General features: G+C 41.5%; 1 protein-coding gene and 1 pseudogene across 1 annotated transcript; both read left to right on the top strand.

Annotated features, from left to right (window-relative positions):
- Positions 1–2,855: 2,855 nt before the first annotated feature.
- Positions 2,856–6,366, top strand: Zscan4 (zinc finger and SCAN domain containing 4). Its single transcript, XM_004672738.2, has 3 exons — positions 2,856–3,257; positions 5,428–5,587; positions 5,675–6,366. Exons 1-3 carry the CDS (start codon positions 2,856–2,858, stop codon positions 6,364–6,366), a joined length of 1,254 nt encoding a protein of 417 aa, XP_004672795.2.
- Positions 6,367–8,113: 1,747 nt separating this feature from the next.
- Positions 8,114–10,673, top strand: LOC101614855 (annotated as a pseudogene).
- Positions 10,674–23,353: the final 12,680 nt, after the last annotated feature.

Genomic DNA, 23,353 nt, shown 5'->3' with positions numbered 1-23,353 from the left:
TGACCTGGAATTCACTATGTGGTCACAGGGTGGCCTTGAACTCATGATGATCCACCTACCTTTGCCTTCTAAGTGCTGGAATTAAAGGCGTGCAGCACCACACCCAGCCATAACTGTACTTAGCATTGCCCCACTGAGTGCTTAGCCTGTGTCAGTAACTTGCCCATGTGCTTTTTGTTTTGGTTTGGTTTGTTTTTATTTTGTTTTGTTTTTCGAGGTAGGGTCTCACTCTGGCTCAGGCTGACCTGGAATTCACTATGTAGTCTCAGGATAGCCTCGAACTCACGGCGATCCTCCTACCTCTGCCTCCCGAGTGCTGGGATTAAAGGCGTGCGCCACCACGCCCGGCGCAAGTATATTTTTGTATATTATTCTGAGCTCCCACAATTCCGGTAGCTGGTTGGATTTTAGAAATTAGAGCTCCCAACCTGGGTGTGGTGGTTCACACCTTCAATCTCAGCATTTGGAAATCTGGAGTAGGAAGATCACCATCACTTGTAGCCAGCCTGGGCTACAAGTGAGACCCTATCACAAAAAAAAAAAAAAAAAGAAAGAAAGAAAGAAACAGAAATCAGAACCCTCACAACTTAGATAAGGCCTGATGGGTAATGTACCTGGGTCACATGTGTTTTCTTATTTGCATGCAGAGAGGCAGAAGAGAACAGAGAGAGTGCAGGTGCTTTAGGGCCCCTAGCCACTGTAAACCAACTTCAGATGTATGCCTCTCTTTATGCATCTGACTTTACCTGGGTATTAGGTAATCGAACCCAGGTCATTAGGCTTTGTAGGCAAGCCCCTTAACCGCTGAGTCATCTCTAGGCCTTGGGTCACATGTCTTATAATGTTAGAAACAAAAGTAAAACTCTTGCCAGCTTGTTTTGGAATTCCAAAATGTCAGCCAAAAAGGCTATTCAGCCTTGTCCATGTGGGACTGAGGGGCCTTTCAGAGTATATGCTCTGTGGGTTACTAGGTACAGAGCCAAGTTATTTCAGGAGGAAAGAACTCTTTGAATAGAATAAGATGAATTCCTTGTAGCACAAAGAAAAGATGATTACTTTTCCCTGAAGCAAGTAATAGGTGTGACATGGGCAGTTAATATTTTGTGGCTGTTTTTCAGGACAGCCTAGATGAGAGTGAGACCCTACCTCACAAAACAAATCTCACTTTAGCAGGGTGTATGTCTTTCACCCCAGCTCTTGGGAGGCAGACGTAGGAGAATCACTGAGTTCCAGGCCACCCTTAGCTACCGAGTAAATTCCAGGTCAGCCTGGGTTAGAGTGGGATCCTACCTCAAAAAAATGTATATATGTATGTATACAGATAGATGATAGATAAATTGACTTTTTTTGTTTTTTAAAGGTAAGGTCTCACTCGTATCTAGCTCAGGCTGACCTCAAATTCACAGTGATCCCCCTACCTCTGCCTCCCAAGTACGTGGATGAAAGGTATATACCACCATGCCCAGATGAAAAATAAATTAAATAATTTTATTTATTACAGAGAGAACAGTAGATATAAAGAGTGACTATATGCTTGCCAGTGCCTCTTACCAGTGCAAACAAATTCCAGCTGTATGTGCCACTTTGTCAAACCCAGGTCATCTGACTTGACTTCCCAAGCAAGCCCTTGAGCCATCACTCCTTCCAATTTTCTGCTCTTTTTCAAGGTAGGGTCTCACTTTAGCTCAGGCTGACCTGAAATTCACTATGTAGTCTCAGGCTGGCCTGGAACATATGGTGATCCTCCTACCTCTGCCTCCTGAGTGCTGGGATTAAAGGTGTGTGCCTCCACGCCCAGCTTAATTTTTTTTAAAGGTTTTTCTTTCAAGGATTAAAGATTATCCCCTCTCTTCCACCCCCATTCAATTGAGGGCTCTTCTCCATGATCTCATCCCTGCTGTGGTTAAAGGCACTTGCTTACGAGCAGGACAGCCTGAGTTCAATTCCCAAGCACCCATGTAATGGTGAATACAAAGTGGTATACTCATCTGAGATCCCAGCATACCTAACCAGGAACTAGGAGAATCTTGTGGGTATAAAGTATGACATACATGCGGAGGCAAGACAGTGAGACACACTGCCTCATAAGGAAGAAGGTTGTCCTGACCTCCATGGTGTGCATGTACACACATCATAAACACACACACACATGCACACACAAGTAAACAAAAAGTGTAAGGCTGGTTATCAGGAAAGTACAGACCTTCTTAAGTTGGGTAGTGTTTTTTTCTATTCACTGAGAAATTTTGAGTGAAAGTAGAGTGATTTATTAAATGTCTGCACTGGGCCAGGCGTGGTGGCGCACGCCTTTAATCCCAGCACTCGGGAGGCAGAGGTAGGAGGATTGCCATGAGTTCAAGGCCACCCTGAGATGACAGAGTTAATTCCAGGTCAGCCTGGACCAGGGTGAGACCCTACCTCGAAAAACCAAAAAAAATAAAAATTTTAAAAAAATGTCTGCACTGGCTTAGCAGTTAAGGCACATGCCTGCAAAGCCAAAGGACATAGGTTCAATTCCCCAGGACCCACATAAAGCAGATGCTCAAGGTGGCACATACATCTGGAGATAATTTGCAGTGGCTACAGGCCCTGGCTTGCCCATTCTGTGCTTTTCTTTTTTTCCCTCTCTCTCTCAATTAAGTAAATAAATAAAATATTTTTCAAAAATTAGAATGCACCCCTGAAGCCATCTGTGACTAAAATTTTAGTTAATTTGTTTATCTTTAAGCATATGTTTCTTCTATTTGTAGCTTCCAGATTTTAATCACCCACCAATTGCTGAAAGGATCCCAGAGACACAAGAAAGCAGTCATTGAATGGTCGCAGTTGAATCTTTCTGAGAGTTCTTGCTAAGAATGGCTTTAGACCTTAGCAAATCCTTTGATTGTGGCCCATCTTCAAGTGATGTTAAATCAGAATGTGTGGAGTCCGAGCCCACCCCAAGTTCTCCTGTACAATCCCCATCAGGAGTAAAGGTGTCTGAGTTCCCAGGTGCTCAGCTCAACTCATTTCAACCTGGGAATGGCTCATGTGCAAAACAGGAGCTGCAAAGACTCTGTGAGATCTTTAAGGCATGGTTGCAGCCAGAAAAGCACAGCAAGGAAGAAATTATTTCTCAGTTGGTCATGGAGCAATTTCTTCTTACTGGACATTGCAAGGACAAGTCAGCTTTGAAGGCAAAGTGGGAATCTAATGGAAGAAACATGAAGAACTTCATGGAAAGTCTGACTGATGATTGCATGACGACCCCTGTCTTGGTGAGTGTGGGGTTCTGACCTGGGGTGGGCACCGGAGAAATACTAACTCCTCTGTGGGAGCTGCCTGGACGTAGAAGGAAAAGGTACCATACTAGTCAGATCTCACTTTTCATATCACTCTTCCTCACTAGGGAGAATTTCTACTCCCAAGTAAGCAAGAAAAGAAACAAATCAAGAAAGGCACTGTTGATTATTTGGAGCTAATTAAGTTCAGTTTTCATAGTTGCAGACGGCCTAGCTGAAAAGTTAATTTAAATTTAAGCAGAGTAGGCCAGAGAGACAGCTTAGCAGTTAATGGGCTTACCTGTGAAGCCTAAGGACTCTGGCATGACTCCCCAGAACCCACCTAAGCCAGATGCACACAGTGGTTTATGCACCTGGAGTTTGTCTGCAGTGGTGTACCCGTTCACTCTCTCAAATAAAAAAATAATAAAAAATAAAATTCTTAAAAATAATTTCCTTGACAAAGGTTTGTTTCTTCAGAAAACTACTGTACAATTTTTTATGTTTTTTTGCAAGCAGAGAGAGACGGAGAGAGAGAGGGAGAGAGAAGGAGGGAAAGGGAGAGAATGGGTACCCCAGGGTCTCTAGCTGCTGCAAATAAGCTCCAGATACAGGTGCCACTTTGCATGGGTTTACGTGGGTACTGGAGAATCAAACCCAGGTTGTTAGGGTCTGCAGACAGGTGTCTTTACCACTTAGCAATCGCTCCAACCATACAATGTAATTTTTAACAATCAGGAAAGATATGCTATATATATATAGGTAATTGCAATGGTGATTCAGATTCAGATCTTTGCAAAACTCAGTCACATGACACATCGTTGGTCATTTACACATGTGTTCATCTGAGGTCCATTGCCCCAGCTGAGGCTGAACACATACACGCTCACTTCCTGTTTTAGTTCCCTCACTCTAAGCGAGTTGTCCAATTAATGGTATATTTCATCCTGCATTTTCAGAGTCTGGATTTTTTGTTGTTGTTGTTGTTGTTGTTATTGAGAATTACATTGTTGGGCTGGAGAAATGGCTTAGCGGTTAAGCGCTTGCCTATGAAGACTAAGGACCCCGGTTCGAGGCTCGGTTCCCCAGGTCCCACATTAGCCAGATGCACAAGGGGGCGCACGTGTCTGGAGTTCGTTTGCAGAGGCTGGAAGCCCTGGCGCGCCCATTCTCTCTCCCTCTATCTGTCTTTCTCTCTGTGTCTGTCGCTCTCAAATAAATAAATAAATAATTTAAAAAAAGAGAATTACATTGTTAAAACGGACATCCAAGGGTGGGAGAGATGAGTTGGTGGGTAAGAGTGAGAACTTGAGGGCCTGAGAGGGCCTAAGATAGCCTAGCCTAGGTTCAGTCCCAAGCGCAAACGGTTAAAACAAAATGTTCCCGGGCGTAGGGTGTAGTTGTGCACGCCTTTATATCTCAGCACTTGGGAGGCAGAGGTAGGAGGATCACCTTGAGTTCAAGGCCACCCTGAGAAGACTACCTAGTGAACTCCAGGTCAGCCTGAACTAGAGTGAGATTCTACTCTGAAAAACCAAAAAAAAAAAAAAAAAAAAAAAAACCAAAAAGTTGGTGTAGCCACGCAAGTCTGTAATCCCGGTCCTGGAGCCCAGAAAATCTCTGGGGCTTGATGGTCTGCCCCAGCAAAACAATGAATATAACGAGAGCTCCGGGCTTGGTGAGCAGTAGAGGAGGACACCCGATGTTCTTTAGCCTCGGCACATGCATGGGCCTCTTCACACTCACGTAGACACACCATGCACTTTCTGGCAATATAATCAATTAATTAATTAGAATGGCATCCAAATATAGCGATGCTTTGCGGTTTACAAGTGTTCCTAAGTGAGAGGAAGTTGTTAGGTCCCTTATGAATATATCGTGCGTTGGGTATGTTTCATTCAGGCATGGGTTACAGCACTGTTGGCCATGAGTTCTGTGCTAGCTAATCAATCATACCTAAGTAGAGACACATAAACTAAGGCCAGTTAATGACAAGGTTGTGGGCAGAATCTCCAAGAAAGCTAACTTTATGAATTGTGAGTGCCATGAGAAACAAAGGCTAGATTAGAGGTGACTGCTCATATTTGAGGGACTCCTGTATACGCATGCTGAGGCTAGGTGTTCAAACCCATTTTCTGATAAAACAGTTATCTGGCTTTATTTACAGGTCCATGTCTGCATGCAGGGACGGGAGGCCCTTTTTTCTGAGAACATGTCTTTAAAGGAAGTCATTATGCATTTTAAAGAAGAGCCATCAGAAAAAACAGGAGAGAATGAAAGACCATTTTTCCTGACTCAAGATGAGCCCATGGAAACAGGTAAGTCAGGTACATCTGTAAACAGGGGTGTTTTGTGGAAATCCCTTCTTGGGCATAGCTTTATAGATTGGCTTATTTCCACTGTTTCCACAGGAGATCAAGATAAAGAAGATGGCTGCAGTGGATCATGGAAAACTCCCAAACTAAGTGATAGTATCGGTGCTCAAGAAAATCAGATAGATTCCCTGCTCATTATCCAAAAAACTGATTATTCTAGTCCAGAAGAGGGAGATGTTTCTTGTGGAAACCCACCCAGCTCCAAAATGCCCAGGGAAAACACCTTTGGGTCCCAGGAAAAGCCCGTAAATCAATATAGGCCTAAGGAGGAAAAACCAGAATCTATCGCCAGACCAGACCAGTTTTCCTCTGAGCTTGCCCCTATAGCAGATCCAAGCAATCAGGCAAAACCTGTACATGAGGAATACCAGAAAAAAGTCCTGATAAGCAAGCCATACAAATGTGAAGAATGTTCCAGGTTCTTTAGGTATCCTTGTAACCTTTTAGCCCACCAGCGAAGACATAGAAATGAGAAGCCCTTTGTCTGTACCGTATGTTCCAAAGGCTTCTTTCAACCGTCAGACCTACGAGTTCACTGCAGTATTCACACAGGAGAGAAACCTTTCACATGCAGTACATGTGAAAGGGCCTTCAACCACAAGACCAACCTCCATGCTCATGAGAGGATTCACACTGGAGAAAAGCCCTACAAATGTCCCGTGTGCAAAAACCGCTACCGCCAGTCATCCACATACCACCGTCACCTGAGGTCTCACTACAAGAAGAAGTAGAAGACGTTCCTTCCACACAAGACGCTTCTACAGCAGTCCTTAATGTAACATCTGTCAATATATTTTGACAGATCCATGTGTGTTCTTGATTCGTGAAGAATATGCCAGATATTTTCTGGTTATATTTCTGCTTAATGTCCTAGGCCACTAACATGCCAAAAATGGCCTGAAATTGACCATTTTTGTTTAATAAAGTGTTCCAACTACCAAAACCATGCCTGATACTTTTTTGTGGGTGGGAAAGTTTATTCTGCTTTTATGTATGATTTTTTTTTTTTTTCTCTAAGCAGGTTCTCACTATCACCCAGGCTGGCCTTGAATTTGGCAATCCTCCTACATATGCCTCCTGAACGCTGGGATTAAGGGTCTATACAACTAGCAACACTGAGTTTTTAAAAACTGGAAATGGGGCTGGAGATTGCTTAGTGGTTCAGGTGCATGCCTGCGAAGCCTAAGGACCCTGGTTCAGTTCTCCAGGTCCCACATAAGCCAGATGCACATGGTGACGCATGCATCTGGAGTTCATTTGCAGTGGCTGGAGGCCCTGGTGTGCCCATTTCTCACTCTCTCTCTCTCTCTCTGTGTCTCTAATAATAAATAAAAATAAAATATTTTTTTTTAAAAAACTGGAAATGATGGCAAAAAAAAAATGAGGTGACTGTAAGTGACTAAAACCTGCAGAGTGCCATATATTAGCAGTAAGCCGGGTTCTTAGGATTTGCAGGCCTTACCTACTTAAACTTCTGTTGGTCCTCATCTCCTGAGTGTTGGGATGAAAGTTGTGTGTAACCATGTCTGGCTCATTTCACCTTATCCTAAGTCTCTTGAACTACTCTCAGTGAGACTTTTGCTCAACATCACTATAGTTTTTAAGAATGTTTAAATTAAATTAAAAATATTTTACTTATTATTTATGAGAGAGTGAGTATGGGCACACCAGGACCTTCTGCCCTTGCAAACAAACTCCAAAGCCTGTGCCATCAGGCTTTACAATCAAGCGCCTGTAACCACTGAGCAATCTCTCCAGTCCCTAAATTAATTGTTTTTTGTATTTGACTAGTTGCATTGCAGAAAATACTTGAACACTAGTATTACTTTATTCAGCTGTTTAACAAATCACAAGTTTATGAGATAGTAATTAATTTAGAAATCTAAATCACTACATGGAAGCTTGAGAATTAAAATAGAAACTTATTAAAGCCACAAAAGAATATATATGGGACCAATGACATTTTCTCCTGATAATCTAGCTAGATTAAGACAAGACAAATATTTCGCCTCATCCTGGTGTGTATTTTTTTTCAATAAAAACGTAGCCCTTAACTTGATATATCCCAATTTACTTGTCACATACAAGGCTCACAGATGTCACCTGTGATGTGGAGACGTGTGCCTCATCTACTTCTGCAAAATATATGTGAATATAGACCGAGACCTTACCTTGAAAAAATGCCTTTAAACTTCCAACTATGTTGATTAAGTGGTAATTTTTTAAACATCTGCCAGAGGTTTATTTGTACAAACATCACAAGAAGACACTGGCCTAATGTCACATTATTTCTTTGTCATCATATTAGCAAGACAGGCATTTATTATGGGACCATCATGGTTGCCTGGGCACCCTTGTGTGCCTAATTCAGAGTCAGGACTGAAGAGTATATGGACTTGCCACCTGGTTGTGCATCTTGCCTTAAACTTTGGCCTTAGTCTTTGGTCAACAGGACCTGAGGCCCTTGGCACTGCAGCTATGAGTGTACTTCCTGAGCTTGGGGCAGGTGATGTAAGTAAGGGATTATTGAACTTGATGCTAATACTCTCTGGGAATTTGGGCCTAATCTCCTGGGGCTTTAGGAGCACTTTGGTGGCTTCAGCATGTGCCCTCATGGAGTTGACACAGTTCTCCAGAGCCTTCTCCTTATTCTCCATGGAAAAGTGAATTTTCATCAGTAACGTAGAGTCTACACACCCAAGGGAAACATGCCTTTGTGATCAGGGTTTTTGGTGACACCATTTTACCATCTTTGGGACTTGTATGCAGTGTGGTTCTTGGATTGTCTGTCTTCACGGGTTACTCATGGGTCCCAAAGTGCCTGGTCGGAGGCATGATAATTTTTTTTTTTTTTTTTTTTACATATCTACTATTTACTTACTGTTCTCTTGCTCACAAACATTTTTATTTTCAGCAACCCTTGCATTTTGACTGTATCTTTTATATGGCAGGATCTTTAAACAAATACTATAATCATTTGTTATAGATGCAAAGGTGTGTGAGAGAGAGATTTTATCATTGTTCCTTAGAGAAATGAGTCTATGAATAATATTTTGATTTGATTAAAAAAAGAAAAGCTGAGCCAGGTGTGGTAGCACATGCCTTTAATCCCAGCACCCAAGAGGCAGAGGTAGGAGAATTGCTGTGAGTTTGAGACCACCCTGAGACTACATAGTGAATTCCAGGTCAGCCCAGGCTAGAGGGAGACTACCTTGAAAAACCAAAGAAAGTGGGAGTGGCTGGACCAGAGATGTGGCTTAGCAGTTAAGGCACTTGCCTGTGAAGCCAAATGACCTCTGTTCGATTCCCCAGAACCCACGTAAGCCAGGTGCACAAGGTGGCCCTTGTGTGGTGGGATGATTCAGGTGTCCCATATAAACTTAGATGTTCTGAGTGCTATGTTCCCACTGGAGGCAGTGTGTTGTTGGGGGTGGGCTTATGGATGCTATAGCCAGTGTCACCTTGCCAGTGTTTGGCACATTCTCCTATTCCTATTGTTTACCTTACATAAGCCAGGGGGTGATGTGCACCCTCTGCTCATGCTATCAGTTTTCCTGCCATCATGGAGGTTCCCCTTCGAGCCTGTAAGCCAAAAATAAACCTCTCTTTTCCCCACAAGCTGCTCTTGGTTGGGTGATTTCTACCCGCAATGCAAACCTGATTGCAACACCATGCATCTGGAATTTGTTTGCAGTGGCTGGAGGCCTGGCATACTCAGTCTTTCTCTCTCCTTCTCTACCTCTTACTCTCTCAATAAAAAAAGGAAAACTAAGCTGAATGCTGTGGCACACACTTTTAATCCCATCACTCCGGAGGAAGAGGTAGTGTATCACCAGGAGATCGAGGCTGCCCTGAGACTGTATAGTGAATTTCAGGTCAGCTTGGGCTAGAGCCAGATCCTACTTTGGAAAAAAAGAAAAAAGAAAAAACTAAAATATATAAATGTATGACAAAAATATTTGAATTAATAGAAATTTTAAAACAAGAGTGAAATGTCTCCATTACTAAACCTCATGAAATATATAATATGCATGATTGATAACATAATGTGTATTGACACAAGCAACAAACATTTAGAATATATTTATCTTTAGGAAAGTTTGTAAATATGATGAAGAGATAAACATATTTGAGACACCTTAGAAAAAGTAATATATACTTGTAATTTGCTGTACTGCGCCTGACAACCATACAATATGATTCCTAAGAACTTGGCTATGGGATTTTATTCTTCTCTTAGATTTCAGTGGGCATGCTAGGAAATTTTCACTTCCCTTTCATTTCTTCTCTGTATTCACTGCAAAAAACTGGAGGCCCAAATACGTGATTAATAAGCACTTGACTTTGTCCAACACCATGCCTATTATTTTGGCAAGAGGAATTTTTCAGACAATATCAGAATTTGGGTTGAAATATTTCCTGGGTAACATTGGGGTGTAAACTTATAGTCTACCTTTATTGAAGAGTCTGAGGAATTTCCCTGTGTAGCATTTGTCTCATGAGTTGTCTCTGAGCAATCACCATTAGCCCCAGCCAGAGGAAGAGGATGAACCTTCAACACAGAGGCACCAAGTGCATCAGTCCCTCCTCCCTCAGCTGGCTTCTAAACATCATAATTACTCTGAGAGTGACTGGCTCTTCTAACAACAGGAATGTAATTATGGCAGTAAATTTTGGCAGGTGCTCAGGGCTGGCTTCTGATAAAAGTGCAGCTTCATTGGACATATTCTTGCTCACTTTCACCAATGTTCTGTGTTTAGGGCTCATGGCTTGGACCGGAGGCTCCATGGTGAGCATCCTCCAGTACCTCCACAGCACCCAGCACTCACCCAGAGTCTCCCCTGAGACCAGAGCCACCCATACCATCCTGATCCTAGTGTGTACATATGTCACCTTGAACCCACTTTTATTTTCATCGCAGTGCTTTATTCTGCATTCTTCAGCAGTCCAGTTATGGATGGTAACCACCTTTGCATTTTTGGAAACATGCTTTCCTACTTTTTGCCCCTATGTTCTTATCAGTAACAACTGTGGCTAGTCTCTTATTTCCTTCCTTGAGGGTGGGGGGAGGCAAGTGCTTTACCACTAAGCCATCTCTCCAGCCATAGGTCATTTCTAAATTTGTCATAACTTCTGATGATTCCCTGATACATTCTTATGTTTTTCCATCTATTATGTAAATCTAAGCCTCACTATGGACCATAAACTATTATGCAATTCAGTGGCATCAACCTGTTAGACAATTCATGATCGTAAATTCTGTCTGTTTATGTGAGAGAACCCCAGCAGCCCAGCACTGAACTCATCATTCTATTCCTATGGCAACAGAAATAATACGCTCATGAGGACAGGATCATCAAAACCCTCTTAAGAGTCACCATTCCTGGAGTGTTCACCGCTAAGTGAGAGCACACCCTCCAAGGCTCAGGGACCATTGCAGACCAGGTGGTGGAAAGAATGGAAGAGCCAAAAGAAGGGGAGGATTGCTTACAATGCTGTAAACTCAAATGTAGGAAATTTTATAAAATTTAAATCATGAATCAATACATCTTAACTTTTTGCATGTGCGTATGTGTGAGGTATGCATACATGGGTGTGTGTTCATATGTTCACGTGCAGGTGTTTGCCCCTCCAAAACTCTTGTTGAAATTTGTCACTGTGATGGTACTGTGTGTGAGTTGTCTCTTCCCGTGGGAGACAAAAACACACATCTGTTCACTCCAGATAGGGCGCAGACAACAGACCAAAGCACGATCGCACCAAGACCAATTCTAGTGAACCAGTGAGTTTACTGAAGTTATTTGCAGAGCACAGTGAGGGTTGCTGCCAAGAGCATAGGGGACCCACTGGCAACTGCGTTACCAAAAAGCCTGCTTCAGCACAGGTAGCGACTCAAGGAAGATGCATCACTGGAGCACAGGGCAGGACTTGTAGTTGCACTGGCCAAGCCCCTTCCTGCAGCTGTTGTTTACTTCAGGGAGGCATATTGCAACCTTTCAAATTTCAGCTCTCCCAGACATGAACTTAGTCTCCTAATCCCACCCCCAGGAAGGAATGTTTCAGTTCAGAGAAAATGGCTGCGCAACGCTGGTCAGAGAAAGTCTGTCCTCCGACAATTGTTTACTGCTCCTATAACCTTGGAGAGCTGTCCTGTGACCTTCTAAGTTGAAGATTTCTAAGACTTACTGAACTTCTAACTCCTCACTCCAGCAGAGAATATTTTATTTTTATTTATTTATTTATTTTTGGTTTTTTAAGGTAGGGTCTCACACTAGTCCACACTGACCTGGAACTCGCTATATAGTCTCAGGGTGGCCTTGAACTCTCAGCGATCCTCCTACCTCTCCTCCCAAATTCTGGGATTAAAGGCAGACGCCACCACACCCAGCTCAGCAGAGAATATTTTAATTTTGAGGCAATTTCTGTAAAACAGAAGTGGTTGGCTCTTGTTTTGTTTTGTTTTTCGAGGTAGGGTCCCACGCTGGCCCAGGCTGACCTGGAATTAACTATGTAATCTCAGGATGCCCTCATACTCACAGCAATCCTCCTACCTCTGCCTCCCTAGTGCTGGGATTAAAGGCATGCACCACCACACTTGGCCCCTTTTTAAAACCTTTTTTGACAACTTCCACAAGTATAAGCAATATTCCATGATCATAATCTTCTCTCACCACCCTCCCTTTTCTCTTCACAAGTCTCCTTTCCAGTGAAACCCTTCTTTCCAACTGGTCTTTCTTCTATCATCATCTTTGTGTTTTTGTCTCCTATTATGCAGGTCTTTTGTAGGTGTCATCAGCCACTGTGAGGCCATGAATGTAAGCCACTTTATATGAGGAAGTCAGCATTGTAAGCAATCCTCCCCTTCTTTTGGCTCTTCCATTCTTTCCACCACCTGGTCTGCAATGGTCCCTGAGCCTTGGAGGGTGTGCTCTCACTTAGTGCTGAACACTCCAGGAATGGTGACTCTTAAGAGGGTTTTGATGATCCTGTCCTCATGAGTGGATTATTTCTGTTGCCATAGGAATAGAATGATGAGTTCAGTGCTGGGCTGCTGGCGTTCTCTCACTCAACTCTGAGCTGTCTCTCCTAGAAACTTTCTTTCTTTCTTCTTTATTTTTATATTATTTATTTTTGTTTTGTTTTGTTTTGTTTTTCTGGATAGGGTTTCATTCTAGCCCAGGCTGATCTGGATTCACTATGTAGTCTCAAGGTGGCCTCAAACTCATGGCAATCCTCCTACCTCTGCCTCCCAAGTGCTGGGATTAAAGATGTGCGCCACCATGCCCCGCTCTCTCCTGGAAGCTTTCTCTGGGTGCTGTGGTGGTTTGAATAGAATATATGGCCCCCAATATATTCAGTTGTTTATTTGTTTGTAGTTTGCATCTTTAGCCACCTGGCTGGAGGCAGTGTCACTGGGTGGATCGTAAGGTGTGGTGGTGGGTTTCAAGTTTCAATCTAAAGATATGCAAAGTGTGCCTAGCTGGAGTTTCTGAAGTGTGCTGTGGCTTTTGAACTTTTGGCTTATATTTCTCTCTCTCTGCTTGGTCCTGTGAAGGCAGGCCAGCTTCTTCTGCCATTTATGGAACTTACCCTGGATCTGTAAGTTTCAATAAATATCCTTTCCTCCATAACTGTGCCTGCTCTGGAAGTTCATCTCAGTGAACCTGAAGCTGTCTGCTACAGGTACTTTCCACTATGTTAGGGTTGTAGCAAGAAGACCGTCAGCAGATGCAGCCTCTTGATATTGAATTTCCCAGACTCCAGAGCAGGGGCCAAATGCACTTGGATTTATTATTTTCCCAGTTTAGGGTATTCTGTTATAGAAGATGAAAAATGGACTAAATGACCTCAGGCAAACTTCTTTGTGTTGCATTTGTATTTCTGACAACACCAGGGTTTTAAACACTTATTTATTTTTTATTTGCACATATATTTGAGAGAGAGAATATGGGTATGCCAGAACCTCTGGCCACTACAAAGGAACTCCAGATGTATATGCCACCTTGTGCACTTGGTCTTACGTGGGTACTGATAATCAAACCTGAGTCCTGTGGCTTTGCCAACAAGTGCCTTAACCACTAAGCCATCTCTCCAGCCTGAAGTTGCTTAAGTTGCTTGTTGTCAAGTATTTGGTTACAGTAATGGGAATAGCAACTAACACAGTAGGTCTTTTGAAATACATATATTATTTATTTATTTATTTATTTATTTATTTATTTGAAAGATAACAACTGTCAACCAAGGTTACTTAATCCTGCAAAGCTATCCATTCAAATAGATGGAGAAATAAGGACATTCCACAACAAAAGCAGGCTAAAGGAGTATTTGAAGGCAAAACCAGTTCTACAGAAAATACTTGAAAGAATCCTCCATGCTGAAGAGAAAGAAAAGCAGACATATAAGGAACCTGGAAAAAACAAACAATACTCAAATACTAGTTAACACAAGAGAGCAAAGGTAAAACTGGAAGAACTACAAAAAAATAGCAAAAATGAATACACTCCTATCAATAATATCTCTTAATATCAATGGCCTCAATGCCCCAACCAACAGACATTCATTTGTAGACTGGGTTATAAAGCAGGATACTACAATTTGTTGCCTCCAAGCAACCCACCTTTCTATAAAGGATGGACACTATCTTAGGGTGAAAGGTTGGAAAACGGTGTTTCAAGCAAATGGGCCTAGAAAACAAGCAAGGGTTGCTATCCTAATATCTGACAATGTAGATTTCAGTCCAACATTAGGTAAGAAAGATAAAGAAGGTCACTTTATATTGATTAAAGGCACACTCCAACTAGAAGACATTACAATCCTAAACATATATACACCTAACATAAGGACTCCAAATTCATCAAACAAATGCTATTAGAACTAAGGTCACACATAACACGAAACACAGTTGTAGTGGGTGACTTCAACACCCCACACTCATCAATTGACAGGTCATCCCAGGAAAAAATAAACAGAGAGGCATCTAGACTAAATGAGGTCATAGAAGGAATGGACCTAACAGATATATACAGGACATTTCATCCAAATGCTGCAGAATATACATTCTTTTCAGCAGCACATGAAACATTCTCTAAAATAGACCATATATTAGGACACAAAGCAAACCTTAACAAATACAGGAAAAGTGAAATAATTCCTTGCATTCTATCTGACCACAATGGTATTAAACTATCAATCAATATCAAGAAAAGCTATAGAGCATACACAAAATCATGGAAACTAAACAATATACTACTAAATGATGAATGGGTCACTGAAGAAATCAAGAAGGAAATAAAAATATTCATAGAGTCAAACGATAATGAGAACACAACATTCCAAATTCTCTGGGACACAGTGAAGGCATTTCTAAGAAGTAAATTTATACCTTTAAGTGCCTATACTAACAAATTAGAGAAGTTGCAAGTAAATGACCTAATGCTTCAACTTCAAGCCTTGGAAAAAGAACAAGACAAACCAAAAATCAGTAGATGGCAGGAAATAATAAAGATTAGGGCAGAAATTAATGAAATAGAAATTTAAAAAAAAACCCAGGCTGGAGAGATGGCTTAGCAGTTAAGCAATTGCCTGTGAAACCTAAGGACCCAGGTTCGAGGCTTGATTCTCCAGGACCCACATTAGCCAGATGCACAAGGAGGCACATGGGTCTGGAGTTCATTTGCAGTGGCTGGAGGCTCTGGTGCGCCCATCCTCTCTCTTTCTCTCTCTCTCTGCCTCTTTCTCTCTGTCACTCTCAAATAAATAAAAATGAACAACAAAAAAACTTAAAAAAAAATCCAAAGAATCAATGAAACAAAGAGCTGGTTCCTTGAAAGGATAAACAAGATTGATAAACCCTTAGCAAATCTGACCAAAAGAAAAAGAGAAGAGACACAAATTAATAAAATTACAGATGAAACACAACAGACAGCAGAGAAATTTAAAAAATCATAGGGACATACTATAAAAACATATGCTCCACTAAGTATGAAAATCTGAAAGAAATGGATGATTTCCTTGATTTATATGACCTACCTAAACTAAATCAAGATGAGATTAATCACTTAAATAGACCTATAACAAACATGGAGATCCAAGCAGTTATCTAAAATCTCCCAAGTGAAAAAAGCCCAGGCCCAGATGGATTCACTGCTGAATTTTTCCAGGCCTTCAGGGAAGAACTAACACCATTGCTGCTTAAGCTTTTCAATAAAATAGAAAAAGAAGGAATCCTACCAAACTCCTTCTACGAAGCCAGCATCACCCTGATACCAATGCCAGGCAAAGATAGAACAAACAAAACAAAAATAACAGACAAATCTCACTCATGAACATAGATGCAAAAATTCTCAACAAAATGTTGGCAAATGGAATACAAGAATATATCAGAAAGATCATTCACCCTGACCAAGTAGGCTTTATACCAGATATGCAGGGATGGTTCAACATATGCAAATCGATAAATGTAATACATTATATAAATGGACTGAAGGACTACAATCACATTCATCTCATTAGACACAGAAAAAGCATTTGACAAAATCCAACCTCCCTTCATAATAAAAGTCCTACAGAGACTGGGAATAGAAGGAACATATCTCAATATAATAAAGGCTATTTATGACAAGCCTACAGCCAGCATATCACTAAATAAGGAAAAACTGGAAGCTTTTCCACTAAAATCAGGAACAAGACAAGGGTGTCCACTGTCCCCACTTTTATTTAATATAGTACTAGAAGTCTTAGTCATAGCAATAAGGCAAGAGACACACATAAAAGGGATACAAATTGGAGAGGAAGAGATCAAGTTATCATTATTTGCAGATGACATGATTCTATATATAAAGGACCCTAAAGACTCAACTAGCAAACTGTTAGAGCTGATAAACACCTATACCCATGTAGCAGGATACAGAAATCAGTAGCATTCCTGTATGCTAACAAGAAACACACAGAGAATCACTCCCATTCACAATTGCATCAAAAAAAAAAAATAAAGTACCTTGGAATAAACTAACCAAGGAATTTTTTAAAGGATCTCTACATTGAAAACTTTAAAACACCAACCTAGAAGTCCTTCAAGTGATGAGTGGATAATGAAGATACGGCACATTTATACAATGGAGTTCTACTCAGTGGTAAAGAAAAATGAAGTTATGAAATTTGCCAGAAAATGGATGGATCTGGAAAGGATTTTATTAAGTGAGGTAAACCAGGCCCAGAAAGCCAAAGGTTGCATGTTCTTTCTCATATGTGGATCCTAACTACAGATGATTGGGCTTCTATGTGAGAAGAAAAAAACTCAGTAGCAGAGGTCAGTAAGCTAGAAAAGAGATATAAAGGGAAGAGAAACAAAGGGAGAGGAGTATTTAATGGGATGGTATTGTATATATGTAAGTAGAAGAACAGATTAATGGGGGTGATAAGGCTGAAAGTGAGGTCAGGGGAAGAGATCAAGTAAAGGAATGGTGGAGGAGGGCTAATCAAATTCTAAGAGGATATAAATACATCATCCTACTTTTGGGGGCAATGGAACACTGAGGAGCCATAGACTGTTGCTAGAAAATTTTCAGTGCCAGAAATGGGATACTTTCCACTGAGTTGTTGGCCCCTGATGTCCCCAAAACGTTATAGGCCATTGCCAAAGCCCTTGGTTTCCCACCAGAAATCGATGGTAAGACCCTATTGCTGAAGACTCCACATACTTGGGCTGCAAGGCCACTGAGAAATCCTGCTGGAGCTGAGCTTATAATTCCTCCATGTAGATCAGCTGACAGAAAGCTGGAAAAAGCCATTCTATATGCAGTTCAATGGGAGAGAGAAATAACCAGTGAAGATACTCCACAGTGGACACTGCAAGCTTTATATTTGGCCAGCCATGAGTGCAATAGTGGACATCTGTTATGGGGGAACCCAACTGCCCTCTAATTGGAATGGAGGCCTGCTCCATGGGAGGAAATACATCCCTGCTACTGAAAACTTAAAACTGGGTTTGTCATGAGCCCTAGGGGTATAACATCTGCTGCCATCTGGCTAAATGTATGAAATACGCTTATCCAACTGCACAGTAATCACTTCTATTAATGTTCATACACTTATATTAATGTTACTCTCACTTTTGGTAAAGAATCTTCTCTTTTCAGATGGCAGTGACCTTGGGACGACTCAGAAGGCATCATGGTGCTGGAAAGATGTGACCACAGTGGTCAGTACTACAATATCTCTATCACACCTTCCAAGCACAGGGTCTAATGTAGAAGAGGTGGCAGAAAGAATGTAAGAGCCAAAGTAAGGGTAGGATTCCTTACAACGTGCTCCCTCCAGACACAAAATGGCCTAGTCCATGACCTCACAGTGCCTGATACTACCTACACAAGTTCATCATAAGAGAAGGAAAAGAGCATGACATCAAAATAAAAGAGAGACTGATTGAGAAGGGGAGAGGATATGATGGAGTTTCAAAGGGGAAAGTGGGGGGAGGGAGGGTATTACAATGGGATATTTTTAATAATCATGGAAGTTGTTAATAAAAATTAGAAAAAAAATCTTTTTAAGTACTAATATCTGGAAAACTTACTTTCATAGTTTCCCATTGAGGCAACCAAGTCAAGAATAAAATGAAAAAATCAAGACCTGGTGAGATGACAGCAGTTAAGGAGGCCTGGGTACAAAGACTGACAGCTGGGGCTTAATTTCCAAGCCACACACATAAAACTGGAAAGGCATTTGATTGCAGTAGCAAGAGATCCTGTATATATATATATATATACACAATATATACATACACACATGCAAAGAAAGAAGACAAGTAATGAAGGAAGAAGGAAAGAAGAAAGAAACAAAGACAGACAGAGGGAAGAAGAAAGGAAGGAAGGGAGGGATGGAGGAAGGAAGGGATAAAAGGAGGAAATGGGAAAATTTAATGCTACATTTTAAAAAAAATTATTTATTTTTTATTTTGAGAGAGAGAGAGAACGGGCATGCGTGGACCTCTAGCCTCTGCAAATGAACTCCAGATGCGTGTGCCACTATGTACATCTAGCTTTACATGGGTACTGGGGAAGAGAAAATGGGTTGTTAGGTTTTTGCAGGCAAGAGCCTTAATGCTGAGCCATTTCACCAGCACTATGGTAGATCTTTTGCAAAGATTAAATTTTTCAGTGGCCAAAGCTAATAAAGAAACCTTGCAGCTTCATAATATCTCAGGATAATGCCTATGAAAACAGGATGAGCTTAATTTACCCAACACATAAACAGAAATAATTAAAAATCCCGCTGTCTGGCTGGAGGCATGGTTTAGCAGTTAAGGAACTTGCCTGTGAAGCCTAAGGACCCAGGTTTGACTCTCCAGATTCCACGTAAGCCAGACACACAAGGTGACACAAGCCCAAGGTCGCACGTGTACTAGATGGAGCACGACTCTGGAGTTCAAATGCAATGGCTGAAGGCCCTGGCACACCAATTCTCTGTCTTACTCTGTCATAAAAAGACAAACTTTAAAAAAATATTTTAAAACAAAGAAAAAAAAGTTATGTCATCACCATATGCCACAAGGACACAGATCCATGAGAACCTGCTGATGTTGCTACTGAAAGTGCTGCTGTGATCAGTTTCAAAATCTCTGCAGGGATAGACGTCCCAAAGCACAGCAATGCTTCATGCCTCCCTTGCCTTCCAAGTGCATGCACGGATGTACCAATGTGCAACTACAAGACAGCTCATAGTAAGTGCCTTCATAAGCGCTTCTATTATGAGGAGGCCACCAGTCATCTCTGTAAAATTTTATGTTTTGGGCTGGAGAGATGGCTTAGCGGTTAAGCGCTTGCCTGTGAAGCCTAAGGACCCCGGTTCGAGGCTCGGTTCCCAGGTCCCACGTTAGCCAGATGCACAAGGGGGCGCACGCGTCTGGAGTTCGTTTGCAGAGGCTGGAAGCCCTGGCGCGCCCATTCTCTCTCTCTCCCTCTATCTGTCTTTCTCTCTGTGTCTGTCGCTCTCAAATAAATACATAATTTTTTTTTAAGTTTAAAATTTTATGTTTTTCTATATACGTATTACTGCTATATTTAATATATAATATTTTGTATATTATTGTTAAATAAATGTATTTTATTCTGTATTGTGGTAATATACTAATATTTTCTTATATATCATTACATGTAATTATAGGTTTTTATTATTGAAATATGTCATATATGTGATTGTTTTATTGAGTCCTTCACAGCATGAAAGTGAACAAACAAGCTATACACCAAAGATGGATGAATCTTTTGGAGCGTGTTGGTAGGAAAGATGAAAAACAGGAAAGATCCATGGCATGTCCTTCCCACCTACCCCTTAGTATGGGATTTTTTTTTTTTCAGATATTTAACTTCCTCCGTTTTAGACGGTAGGGAAAGGCTGTCTCAAGATGGAGTCATGTAACTATCTCGTCCTTTTGTCGCACTGGATTTCTCTTTCTTCTGCACTCCTCTCTGTGACACTTTGAGCATCCTCAAGACTCAGAAAAGTTCTCATCCCGACCCCTAATTGCGTCTTCCCATTTGTTCATGTTATTTTATACTTGCTTTTGATGACAGGAAATTGGAACACCAGTGATTAAAAGTTTGCTCTCAAGCCCTTGTGAAAATGTTGTCATGGGTCTGGGATTGAGTTGAAAATCACTAGTCTGCTGGGAAACGGAGCCAGGGAATCATTACCCTGCAAGACAGGGAAAGTGCCCGTCTCAGTTCTGCACCAGCCTCAGCCTCTCATCGTGCCCTTCCATCGCCGTGTCGCAGAAGTGAGTGTCTTCTCCCTTCAGAGCCCTGCACAGGTAACAAGAACTCAAGACTCATAGACAGGTAAGGAAGACGGAAGTTGTTGCTGGTGTTAGAAGAGGGAACCTGAATGGGATTTTGTTACAGGAGTGTGTGTGTGTGTGTGTGTGTGTGTGTGTGTGTGTGTGTGTGGTCAAGTGCATGGCGCAGTGCATGTGGAGGTCACGGGACAACTTTGGGTGGTGGTCCTCACTTTCCACCTTGTTTGAGGTAGGGTGCTCATTGTTCACTACCACATTGGCTAGGCTGTCTCACCTGTGAGCCGGCTGGGATTAGTCTCCCACCACAACATCCAGCTTTTATGGATTCTGAGGATGTGAACTCAAGTACTCATGCTTGCATGACAGGGGCTTCATCTACTGAGCCATCTCCCCAGCCATTAATTGGCCTTCACATGGTATCAGCTGTTTTCATCTCGGGGCAGCATGGACTGTGTCTGACCTTCACACGCACTGTAAACCTGATTTCTCTCAAACACTGCGAGAGATTCTCCATTATAATTAAATTTCCTTCTTTTCTTTCTCCCTTCCTTAACTTAGTCTCTTAATTCTTATCTTTAAAAAAAATGTGTTTACTTGAGAGAGGGCTGGCAGGGGAAAAGAGAGAGAGAGAGAGACAGAGAGAGAAAATGGACATGTCAGGGCCTCTAGCCACTGCAAACAAATTCCAGACACATACACCACCTTGTACATCTGGCTTAAGTGGGTCCTGGGAAATCCAACCTGGGCCCTTTTGCTTTGCAGGCAAGCACCTTAACTGCTACAGCCATCCCTCCAATCCTGAACTCTTACGTTGATTAAACATTGCTAGCCATAAAATTACTAGGAGAAATTTGCAAATTTTTAGATTTTTAAAATATTTTCTTATTTATTTATTTATTTGCAAGCAGATACAGAAAGAAGAGGGAGAGAGAGGAGGTGGGCATGCCCGGGTCTCTAGCCACTGCAAACACACTGCAGTCGCCTGTACTCCTTGTGCTTCTGGTCTGGGGAATAAAACCTGGATCCTTTGGCTTTGCAGGCAAGTGCCTTAAACACTAAGCCATCTCCACAGCCCACACTGAGTCATTTTTACCACTCTATTGTGATGATTCTCTTTTAACAACAATCTCTTTGTCACTGTGCCACAAAAATTATGGCTGTTCTATTATTGGCAAGCAGTAAAGTCAGGGTTTCTCCTTGAACTCACAGAACTCCTCCTACCTCTGCCTCCTGAGTGCTGGGATTAAAGGCGTGTGCCACCGTATCCACCTACTTCTTTTTTTAAATATTTTTTGTTCAATTTTATTTATTTATTTGAGAGCAACAGACACAGAGAGAAAGACAGATAGAGGGGGAGAGAGAGAATGGGCGCGCCAGGGCTTCCAGCCACTGCAAACGAACTCCAGACACGTGCACCCCCTTGTGCATCTGGCTAACGTGGGACCTGGGGCACCGAGCCTTGAACCGGGGTCCATAGGCTTCACAGGCGAGCACTTAACCGCTAAGCCATCTTTCCAGCCCACCACCTACTTCTTAATCTCTATATGTTGAGGAAAAAAATTGAACTGAAATTTGATTTTGATCAGAAAACACAAATCAAGCCTGGATAATATTGAGCTCATCTACATTTGGACTTTGCTGAAGGAGAGAGGACAAAAAAGTTATCATATTAAGAGAGAGGCTACGTAGAAAGAAGAATGGGGTTTAGTAGGAGGGGGCAAGAGAAAGGGAAAAGAAAGTCATAGAAGAGCATTATGACAAAATTACACTATGCTCCTGTGTGAAAAGTCTCAATAAACAGAAAAAGGGGCAAAGGAGATGGCTCAGTGTTTAAAGATGCTTGCTTGCTTATAAAGCCTGGTGGCCTGGATATGATTCCCACATAAAGTCAGGTGCACAAAGTGATGTAGGTGTCTGGAGTTTGTTTGCATGAGCAAAAGGTCCTGGTGCGCCCAATGTGTCTCTCTCTTTGCAAACAAATAAAAATATGTTTAAAACAAAGAAAAGGAGAAAACTCAACTCATTAGTGCTTTCCAAGTAAGTAAACTATCATTGTAACAAGGTCTCAAACATAGGAGTTCTAGAAATATGCTAAATTTGAAAGCTTATATCAATGATCTAACACAGTTCATGTTTTGAGTTCTTCTGCTTTTCTTCTGTCTTCATGTTGGTGGACTGTATGCTTCTCTTTTACTTTGCATTACTCCTTTGTTCATTTTCTTGACCTGCACTAACAGCTAATCACAAAAGAGGTGTTAAATGAGTATGCAGCCTTGTACTAACCTTCCATTTATTGAGAAGGGAATCTGCAGTCATTTCTTTTTTGCTTTTAATTATTTTAATTTTAACTTGTTATTCATTTATATATTTAAGAGAGAGGCACATGAGGGAATGGGCAAACCAGATCTCCAGCCACTGCAAAGGAACTCCAGATGCATGTGCCCCCTTGTGCATCAAGATTCTGTGGGTTCTGGGGTCCTTTGGTTTTGCAGGCAAACTCCTTAGCTACTGAGCCATCTTCTCCAGCCTGCAGTTATTTCTTGGATTGCATTCTTCTTCATGTAGATTGGCTTGTAGCAAAGTGATGGGGTTTTTCATTGCTTTCAGGAGGGTAGCCTGGATGTTACAAACACACCTTCTCTCTCCACATATAACATAGTTTATGTAGTTGACGTCTCATTTCTTGAGTGTGCCAGTTTTACCAAACTTATCAAACCTAGCCTTTGTAACTCACTTACAAGCATGCACATTTATTTAACCACTGAGAAATCTCCCCAGCCCCAGTTATAGACTGTGTTTTTGTATTAATTATATGTGTATTACTATATTCTAAAAACTCTTGGTTATGTCTTCACCTTGCAGAGATCTGGAAATGATAATACATGTGGCCCATATGGGAGAAGTTCTCTGTTCAGACACTACAAATT

Source organism: Jaculus jaculus, chromosome 14 (assembly GCF_020740685.1).
Source record: "Jaculus jaculus isolate mJacJac1 chromosome 14, mJacJac1.mat.Y.cur, whole genome shotgun sequence".
Taxonomy (NCBI): domain Eukaryota; kingdom Metazoa; phylum Chordata; class Mammalia; order Rodentia; family Dipodidae; genus Jaculus; species Jaculus jaculus.
This window is presented reverse-complemented; position numbering and strand designations above follow the sequence as displayed.

What these genes read in the sequence shown, in the direction of transcription:
- Zscan4 (XM_004672738.2), top strand. Translation starts at nt 2,856, where the DNA reads ATGGCTTTAGACCTTAGCAAATCCTTTGATTGTGGCCCATCTTCAAGT. An exon ending in GCATGACGACCCCTGTCTTG is followed by an intron (nt 3,258 to 5,427) that starts GTGAGTGTGGGG and finishes CTTTATTTACAG; the next exon opens with GTCCATGTCTGCATGCAGGG. An exon ending in CATGGAAACAGGTAAGTCAG is followed by an intron (nt 5,588 to 5,674) that starts GTACATCTGTAA and finishes TTTCCACAGGAG; the next exon opens with ATCAAGATAAAGAAGATGGC.